Here is a 9,871-nt window from a genome sequence, read left to right on the forward strand (position 1 = left end):
GGATGTTTTGCAAACTCCAAGTGCCTCATAACTGCTGTAAGTCGCTTCTTAGGTGTCAGAAGCCTCCTGGTTAAAGGTACAGTGTAATTTGATACTTTGTGGGAGGAAAACAGCTTCAGGCAACCTTTCCTGAAATAGCTCCCTCCTCCCTCCATTCCCTCTCCCCATTTCTAACCTCTTACTGTGCTTTTTGTTCATAGCAGGTATCACTCCCTGAAAACATACTTGTTTGTTCGTTCTCTGCTTCCCTTGCCAGACTGCCAGCTCCATGAGGGCAGATCCTGCTGATCTTGCTCACCACTGCCTTGCCAAGTGCCCAGAAGAAGGCCTGGCATGTAGTAAGTGCTCAATAAACAGTTATTCAATAAATAGCTGAGTTTTGAATAAATAATCTGACCTTTCCAGGAGTTAGGACAGCAATGCTTCAAATGCAGGTTCCTGTGCCAGCACTGAGGGTCTGACTTAGCAGATCTGGCCTACTGAATTGGCTATTTTTAAAAAGTACTCAGGTGATTCTGTTGCTCTTAACTCACTAAAAAAGTTACTCTGAATCAGACAAATCTTGGTGTGACCCCAGCCTGTCACTTACTAGATGCATGACCTCAAGGAGTAACTTCTTAACTTCTCTGAGCCTGGTTCCTTATTTGTCAATAACACGAATGATAACATTCTCAGGGAGTGGTTATGAGAATTAAATTAGATAATAGATGTAAGCTTCTTGGCATAATGCCAGTTGTTCAGTCGGCTGCCATTATTCTAATATTATCATTGTTATGATTATTTTGTTATTCCAGGCAGGAGAAGATTTTTCTCCCTGAAGGATCACTCTTGGGAATCTCCACAAAGTGGGGCCCTGCCCAGCAGCTAGGTGTCGCCTAGGAGCTGGTTAGAGATGCAGACACCCCACCCCAGAGACACTGAATTGAAATGTGCATTTTAGCAAGATCCCAAAGTTATTCATTTGCACAATCAAGTGTGAAAAGCACTGTTCAAAGTCACACGTACTGTTTTCTTTCTGTCTCTGATTTCAGGAGTCTTCCCAGGAGGTTTTTAAGTCCTGGCACCCCAGAATCTGACTCCTTCCTCTGCGACAGTAGCTTTTCACCCTTCTAAGTGCAGAGGAGGAACCCAGCTCATTCTGGGTGCACGTCCAGCTGCGGAGATTACGGGGAGGGATTCCTGAAGTCCTTTGGCCCCTTCACAGAACTCTGAACAAGTGCGTGGGGGGCCAGGGGATGGACCCAAACTCCATCTTGCTTTCTCCTCAGTCCCGGACCTGCTCCCACCTGGCAGAACCCTGTATGGAAGGGGAGAGAAACCTGTCCCCCCAAGAGCTGGGTAGAGACTCCCCCTTTCCCTGGAACCAGGTCCCCAACTCCAGCCTCGCCGACCCCGCCTGGTTTGGGGATGAGCACGTCCAGGCAAAGAGGGCCAGAGTGGAGACCATCATCCGAGGCATGTGTCTGTCCCCTGGCCCTCCGGTGCCAGGCAACGCCCGAGCCAGGGACAGCCCGTGCTGCCCAGAGAAGGCCCGAGAGCGGAAGAGGAAGCAGAGCCTTCCCACGCAGCAAGGCCCCCTGAAGCCAGGCCCCACCCGGGGCGGGAGCAACAGGAAAGGGGGCCCTTGGGTGAGAGAACAACTTCATCTGCTGAAGCAACAGCTAAGACATCTGCAAGCGCACCTCCTACAGGCTGCTGAGCCCCGGGACACAGCTCAGGGCCCAGGAGGGGCTGACAAGGGGAAAGCCCCCCTGAGTGTGAAGCAGAGGAATGGCTGTGGGTCCGGCCCCTGGGCTATGGACAATGACCACCACCAGGGTTCCAGTAATGACCTCTCTGGGGCAGAAAAACATAGAGTGTCTGAGGTCGAATACCAGTCTGGGGAGCCCAGGTTCCTTCCTTCCGGAGCACAGGCTTTGCTGGAGGTTCTGAGGAAAGAACTGACCGGGGCAGTGTCCCAGGCTGTGGACTCAGTATTACGAAAGGTGCTGTTGGATCCTCCAGGCCACCTGGCTCAGCTGGGCAGAAGCTTCCAGGGGCTAGCGCCAGAGGGTAAAAGCGAGCCCTCACCTCCCGGGGGAGGAGCCTATAAAGGTCCATTTACTCTGGCCGCCTTGCCCAGAAGGGTCCAGCCACAAGCTGGGGTCCCATTGGGAAACTTACCACTGGCTAGGCCTCCAGATTCTCCTAGGTACCCTGTCTCTCCAAGAATGATCTCCAAATCCTATCACGGTCCCCCAGCAAACCGTCCCTTGACTGTGCCTTCCCACGTCCAGGAAAATCAGATTCTTAGCCATCTGCTGAGTCATGGACCCAATGGCCATTGGAGCGGTAGTCCTCCCCAGGACTCATCTTCCCAAAGTCACCCTTCCCCAGAGTCTGCCCCACGGCCTTGGGGAGCTTGCAAACTGCGACCATCGGTGTTGAGCCAGCAGCAGTGCCCCCTGCCTTTTACCTCTGCCCGTCTGGAAAGCCTGCCCCTTCCTCCCGCGGTGAAGATGGAGCAGGGTGGCCTGCACGCTGTCTCGGAGGCACTTCCTTTCTCTTCCGTCCACATATCCTTTACTAGTGATTGAAGTTCTCGTTGGCACTGTCCAGAGAAACAGGAACACTGGAAGCTGAGGAGGAGGGGGACAAATAACCATACTGCATATGGAATAGCTTTGCTTTCCCAAGTCTTCCCACAGGGCATTCATTCCCTGGGACTCACAGCTTATTAGTTTTAAAGTGATGCCTACATTCTGGAATTTAAGGATCCTGGGAAGGTTCATTTATCTTCTTTTGTGACCTATGAGATACTTTCACTATTGACTTAATTCCTTTGGGTCTGAAAGGGTTTTGTTTGTTTTTAAACTCAAATGGGCTTCCAGAATATGATAAATACCCTATGGAAGGAAGAACCCCATACTTTGGTTGTCAGCTGCCCAGACACCTAGGCAGAGGGTCAAGGGAATGACCTCATCTGAGGTATGGCTTTCCCAACCCCACGGCTCTCCAGGCAAAAAGGCTGCACTGTCTAGATAATTCATGGGGAACATACGAGGGACCAGGAACTGCTGGGGCAGATGGGAAAGGAGTTTTCCTCAAGGACTAGACCCGGAGAGGCAGCTGGAAGGGGTCAGAGCTCTTCAGTTTAAGGAGCAGCTTCCAAGCTGCAGCTAAGTGGGTTGGAGATGGGAGGGCAGGGCACATGGAGGGAGAGGAGGCCCCCGTGACGAAGCCTGAGAGGCCCAGGCTGATCTGCAGGGGTCTGGATCTCATTGCATCATCTTTGCAACCCTTAGGCTGACCCCATTTTCTTAAAGTGTTTCCCAGAGTATTATATCACCCTCAGGATATTAATAGTTGTTAAGTTAGAAGAAAAAGCAGCTTGGGCAAATACTGGGTGAGCTTCTTTGCTGAGGGACTTCTCAGAGCCTTTAACATGCTGAAGTCCAGTGGAAGCTCTAAGAGGAAAATGTATTCAGCCCCAAACTCATATGACAAAGAACCTTCTTCCAATAAGCATTTTTCTTGCAAGACTAAAGTTCCTGAGAACGTATTTTGGATGTTGCTTTTTTAGAGATGTGCTCACGCTGCTGCTTCTCGCGGGCAGCCTTGAGCTGAGTCTCCAGAGGTTGATGTGTCTGTGGAGTAGCATATCCCAGCGTGAAGAGTCCTGTCCTCTGCCTGGCAATGGCAGAGAGAGTGGCAGGATCCAGCGGGGCCAGCTCACCCAAACGCCATAGCCCGCCCTTGTGTCCTAAATGCTACGAGCACCCCCTGCTGGCAGAAGGTGCTGGATACACGCGGAAGCTTTCCTGGAAGGCAGTCAGCGACCATAAAACCTAGGCTGCGAACACTTCACTTTGCCACCACTGCTAGGGAATCTTCTTGGAGGTAGAGAGACACCAGCACAGATAGATTTTCTGTATGTGAAAGTTTACCTGTCTGGGCACTGGTTAAGATTCCTCATTACATTCAGGCAGCGGCCAAAGAACCTCAAGAAGACTCAGTCCCCAAATGTTTGCTGGTATTTGTTGAGCCTGTTCCTACATGTGCCTGTCCCTGCCACATAAAATGGGGATTGGGCTCACAGAGCTTCAGGAGGTTTCGGGGCCCATCCTAAGAAAGACCTAAACCAGGCCTGGCTGTGCGGGTGAAGCGCTAGGCAGCATCCTGGCCCCCAACTTCCCTCATCCCTACTGCCTGTATTCCAGCCCTAGAGATTTATTCCTGCGGGCCATGAAAGCCACCTAAGAGCAAGCTGCTCTAAGCTGCTAAAAGAATTTCACAGTCACATGCCATCCCTGTGACCAGTAGGGCAGCTGTGAAGATCACAATCAGGGTAACATTTACTGAGCACTTCCTTGTGGCAGGCACTGCTACTAGCAGTTCACATGTACGTGTCCACCACCGCTTAGCCACAATTCTGAAATCCAAAAAGCTCTGAAAAGCCCCATGATTTTTCCCCCTAAGATTGATGCAAACTTTTTTGGTGGCAAAACCTGACCTTCACTGGTTGGAGGCTATTTATAGACTTTATCCCACATAGTAGTCATATGTGTTGCCGTAGAAATATCACTGCATTGGATTACAGGCTGCCTCTGCTGTGGATGTCAATGAACATATGGCATACACATCATATTACCTTTATAAGTTGACAGAAATTCTGAAATCTGAACTCCACTTGGCAATACCATATCTCAGATAAGGGGTTGTGGGCCTGTATTATCTCACAATCTCCAGCATCCACTCTAGGATCAGGTGTCTGAAAGGCAGGGACAGAGCAGTGAACTAACTTGCCCAAAGTCACAAATTAGATAAGTGAGGAACCAGAATTCAAATCCAGGATCTGACAGCCACACACAGCTTAACCACTATACTATATATAGAAATGAGGCCCAGAGCAGTTAATTGGCTTGCCCAAGGTCACACAGCTAACAGATGACTCAGTGTCTGAAACTGGGTCTTTGGACTCCCAAATCCAGGATTCTTTCCACAACATTTATGAACCTGCAGGAAGGATTAGTAGGGCCAATAGGGCAGGAGTCAGGTCTATGCACAACAGGCTGAGTGCCTGGGCCAGCTATAATCATAGTTGGTTGGTTTGGTTTTTTGTGGCTAAAGTGATGTATTCTATGGGGAAGTTTTAATTGTCCTAAGTTACAGCTCTCAGACCAGAGATCCAGGTTACTCTGTGAAATGCTTCTCACCCAACCCGAGGACTGTCCCTGGGAATGCTAAGCATACTTGTGTAAGAATCTTTATTTCCCTCCCACCCTTGTGCTAGGCAGTCACACCACAGATCCTCCATTCTTGTTAAAGGGAGAGGACTCTGTTGCCTGAGTGAGGTGTGGTTTGGAATATAAAATCCATACATGTGTATGGATTAAGGTTGATTGTTCACTCACTCTTTCATCCAACAAACATTTATTGAGCACCTACTATGTTCCTAGCACTGGGCTAGGCATGGGGAACTACAGAGATGAAAAGGTCCTTGCCCTCAAGGAGCTCACAGTCTAAATCGGGAGACAAACATGCAGTAAAAATTCCAATAAGGTCATTGCCACAACACAGGTTTGTACAAAGGGTCTTGGTAGCCCAGGGTAAGGAAGGCCTAATTTGGCAAGGAAAGGTTTCACAGAGGAGCTTCTGAGCTGAGACTTGAAGAATGAGGGAAAGTTCTGTCAGGCACATGGAGAGCAGATGCAGCCCAACAGTTGAAGCTTCTTGAGCAAGAGCAGAATGTGAGCTGGTACTCAGCCTGGTTAGGTGCTTGCTGGCTTAACCACTATAAAGGCAGTTACAAGAATGGGAGTCAGAATGGGGACCATCTAGTTGACTCCTCTCATTTTACAGATGAAGAAACTGAGGCAGAGAGGAAGTAAATCTCTATTTGGGGTTTCAAAATGGTTTATCTGGGATAGAACTGCCATCTCTTCCCATCCTATTCTGAGAGCGCACACACATGCACAAAGCGCAACAAATTGTATTTGATATTAAAAATGCCTTTACACATCAACATTCTTAGAATTCTGTAACTTAACTGTGCATATATGGTATCCAGTTTAACTGATCAGAGTTTCCAGAGACAGAAAAATGGAGCAAGTATACCATTCAACCAGAAAAAAAAAAAGATAAAATAGAAATCACAAGACAATCCACTATTTGGATGATCTGATAAAACTGTTTGATAAACTTGTGTTTTAAATTGTGAAGTTTCCTTGACACTGAGATAAATCCAGGAGGGTCTAAACCCTGGTCATTTGAGGAAGGCCAAACTAATGTTCTTCTTCACACGATACCCCAGCTCCAACCTCCTGAAGGCATATTTCCCCGATGTTCAGGTAAAGTCACTCAATCAAGTTCAGCCTCTGCAGTGTTTTGCCTGGTGAGGCAAGTCCTAGGTCATCATATTTGGACTTCAAGCTCCCCTTTGTGTTGCTGGTGGAATCAGTGCACTGTCCAGTTCTGGGATGTGACTCTGCCCAAATAATCGTGAAAAATTTTAGGCTAGGCAGGTTTGGTATCTGAATTTTTAAGCTATTGAGCTGTAGATAAAGCCAGAAACACATTAGAAGGGAAAGTAGAGAGAGAAATTCTAGTAAAGTGGCATTTTTGGCCTAGTTCTCTGTCTTTGCTAGGGACATTATGAAAAAGAATATATAGTCAGACACTGTCAAATTTACATTCAAATTGCTATGTTTCAAAACTGAAAGTACACACAGATCAAATGTGACATTAAGGAAAGTCAAACTGATTGTTGGAACCAGACCTCACTTGTTACCCAAAAAAGTTTCTGAGGGCCTCCTTTACCCTAGGTGTTAGGTTAAGGGCTGTTAATACTTTGGATGTGTATCATTCAAGTTTTTCAGGTCTTTCCCTTATAATCAGTTACTTGGTTGATCTCTGCAGCAAACTCTGATTTCAACTCATTCTGCAACTCCAAGTTGCCAGTTAACTGCTCGCTGACTTGCACCCTTCCCCCACTTCCCTTTGCCCTTTACCCAGACAGGAGGCTCCAGGGCTGCCATGTAGTCATCTGGGTGCAGCAAAAGCTGGCACCACACTGGCCTTGACCCTGCACCCTCCCTAAGTCACATTTAGACACCATGAAAAGCTTTTCATGGGTGAAAAACCTGCATAAACTAGCATATCAAGAAACATTTATTTTCTAACGGGTACTGTAGCTAATTCAGATTTGAGTATAACTGAATAGGCTTAGAAAATAGCCGGGATTTCTTTTTTTATAATGGAAGCCCTTGCTAATGTTGGCTGAAGCCATTCATATTAACCCTTATGTTGAACTGGAAGTGGACAGTCTGATTCTGAGCACTGATGGTAAATGTCTGACTTGATGGACCCCTTGTTTGTACAGTTCAACCGCTGCATTACTTCCCAGATGATCAAGTGGTTCAGCAACTTTCGTGAGTTTTATTACATCCAAATGGAAAAATATGCCCGGCAAGCAATTTCAGATGGTGTTACAAATCCCAAGATGCTGGTGGTTCTCCGAGATTCAGAACTTTTCCGAGCTCTCAATATGCACTATAACAAGGGAAATGACTTTGAGGTAAGACCATGTACGGAGGTCCCATGAGGTCTGATGAATGTCTTCCCTATGTGACTGGAGCTCTAGAAAGATCCCCTTCTGTGTGTCCTTAAGTTACTGAGAGCTAGGGCAGCCTGGAGCCAATCTCTGTATCATCCACCTCAACATCTTTTAGGCAACATGTGGAGGCAGCAAACCGAATAGATAGCCAGTCTTCATTCTGAAACTTAAGCAGACGTCTGCCAGGTGTTATGCCACTTTAGACTTACTACTCTGAAATTATCACGTTTTATAACTTATTGACCTTTTTGCCTTAGTGCAAAGAGGCTCAGGAATGAATGCTGGGCTCTGTTGTAGCACCTAGTCTTGGCCTAGGTTTTCTGAAAAATTTCTATTCTTTTCATCATGTGGTTCTTATCTGTATTCTCACTTGACCAGTTTTATTTATGGGCCTTCCAGCGCAAGTCCCCTTAGATCCTTTCTAGAAAGGACAAACTATACTCAAGCTTCTCAGTACCTTGGGGATCTCTATGAAGGCACACTGGTGGCACCTTAGAGGTTAAGTGTCAGTAAAGGGTGAGTCTAAGTGTCATTGGTGCAAATTCCTAATCAAGAACACACATTGCCTCATGCACAGGCGTCAGCTGTTAGGCTGGCATCTTATCCTGCAGGTGCCAGTTGTGTCTGGTCACAGATTACACTTCCCTTTTCTTGCCTTTCTCACCTGACTGTGATCACAAAGAGCAGTTTATTGATACCTCCAAGAAATATAAGAACTCTTGGCATCCACTGGTTGAATGCTCAGTCAGAATATGTTTGGAAAGCTAAGGCTACCTGTGGGGAACACGGACCACGCCTCCTTTCTGAGGCTTGAGAGGTCAGGGCCAGTACAGGGTGGGTGGCACTGCCACACCTTTCCACATGCGGACGCTCATTTGGCATGCAATGGCAGCAAGCCCCAAGCCAAGCTGGACGTGGAGAGCCTGCAGGACACCGCATCATTCATGGTGCCAGTGTAGATAAGGGTCCCGGAACAGCCCCCTCAACTGGCTTTGAAAACAGGAACATTAAGCCCTTCAGATCCAGCCCTATAAGGTGGTGGCATGAGGAATGATAGTTCCAAGCTTTTTTTCTTTCCACAATAGGTACTAAGGGAAAGAATCTGAAAACCACTTTGAGCCACAGATTTAATTTCAGTAAGATTTTCCTACTTACTTACTAAAAAGTCACCCATTGGTAGAATCAGCAACTCCTAAAAAGGGAGTATCCCTCATTCACTTTCTCCCAGGGCTGTCTCATTGAACTGTCATATTACAGTTTCTGTTTGATGGGGAGCAGGGGATTCCTGGGGCTGCAGAAATCAGGGGCCAGTAGAGCAGGGATGCTCTTAGCCCCCTTCCCGGGGAACAGGCAGCGTCCGCTAGTGAGGTCTCTGTGGCACCAGAGCTTCCCAGCCTCACGTCTTTTCTTTCTTGTGGGTCTCTTTGGGAATGCAGGTCCCAGATTGCTTCTTGGAGATCGCCAGCTTGACATTACAGGAGTTCTTCAGGGCTGTCTCCGCAGGGAAAGACTCAGATCCTTCCTGGAAGAAACCCATTTATAAAATTATTTCGAAACTGGACAGTGACATCCCAGAGATATTTAAATCTTCCAGCTGTTCCCAGGAGCTGCTGCAGAGTTAAGATCCCACAAAGTGAGGAGAGACTGGCCAGAGTTTCCTGGGTTTGTCTTAAATGGCAGGTTAGCTGTAGTCATATTAAAAAAAAAAAAAAAAAGCACAAGGAACCGCCTCCCCAGCATACACACCAAATAGGTACTATTACTGTTGTGATAATTTATTTTCTTTTCCAGAATCATCAGAAATTTAACCTTAGCTACAAAACATATCAACTAAATATATTGGTGTGTTGGTAGTATGTTGTAAAAGGAACACAAGTTTGGAATCACAAAGCTTGAATCTCAACTCCATTGTTTCCAGATGTTGTGACCCTGGGAACTTCCTGGTATCTCTGCATCTATAAAACAAGGATGTAATGATCAAAAGATAGCATGTCCTAAAGTGCTATGTAACATTTCTCACTCACTACACAAATGTTGTTTATTCCCCTTGGCTTTGAGATAAGGTTACCTTATTTGGGGTTTTTATAAACTGCTGTTTTGATTTCAGTTACCGCTTTACCATCTATGTGCTAGACACTTTCACATACATCATCTTTAAGCTGTTCACCCTGAAAAGTAGTTATTATCTTTGTTTTTAAAATGACCAAACAGAAGTTTTAAACTGTGAGGTAACTCGCCAAAGGCCATGAGACTAAGACAGTTGGGTGAGTCGGGACA

At 46.8% G+C, this 9,871-nt stretch overlaps 1 protein-coding gene across 1 annotated transcript; it reads left to right on the plus strand.

The window, feature by feature from the left end:
* Window positions 1-1,235: 1,235 nt before the first annotated feature.
* On the plus strand, window positions 1,236-9,216 carry PROX2 (prospero homeobox 2). Its single transcript, XM_045551327.1, has 4 exons — window positions 1,236-2,555; window positions 6,222-6,329; window positions 7,361-7,555; window positions 9,031-9,216. Exons 1-4 carry the CDS (start codon window positions 1,236-1,238, stop codon window positions 9,214-9,216), a joined length of 1,809 nt encoding a protein of 602 aa, XP_045407283.1.
* The last annotated feature ends 655 nt before the right edge of the window (window positions 9,217-9,871 follow it).

This window comes from Lemur catta, chromosome 1, assembly GCF_020740605.2.
Source record: "Lemur catta isolate mLemCat1 chromosome 1, mLemCat1.pri, whole genome shotgun sequence".
Lineage (NCBI taxonomy): Eukaryota > Metazoa > Chordata > Mammalia > Primates > Lemuridae > Lemur > Lemur catta.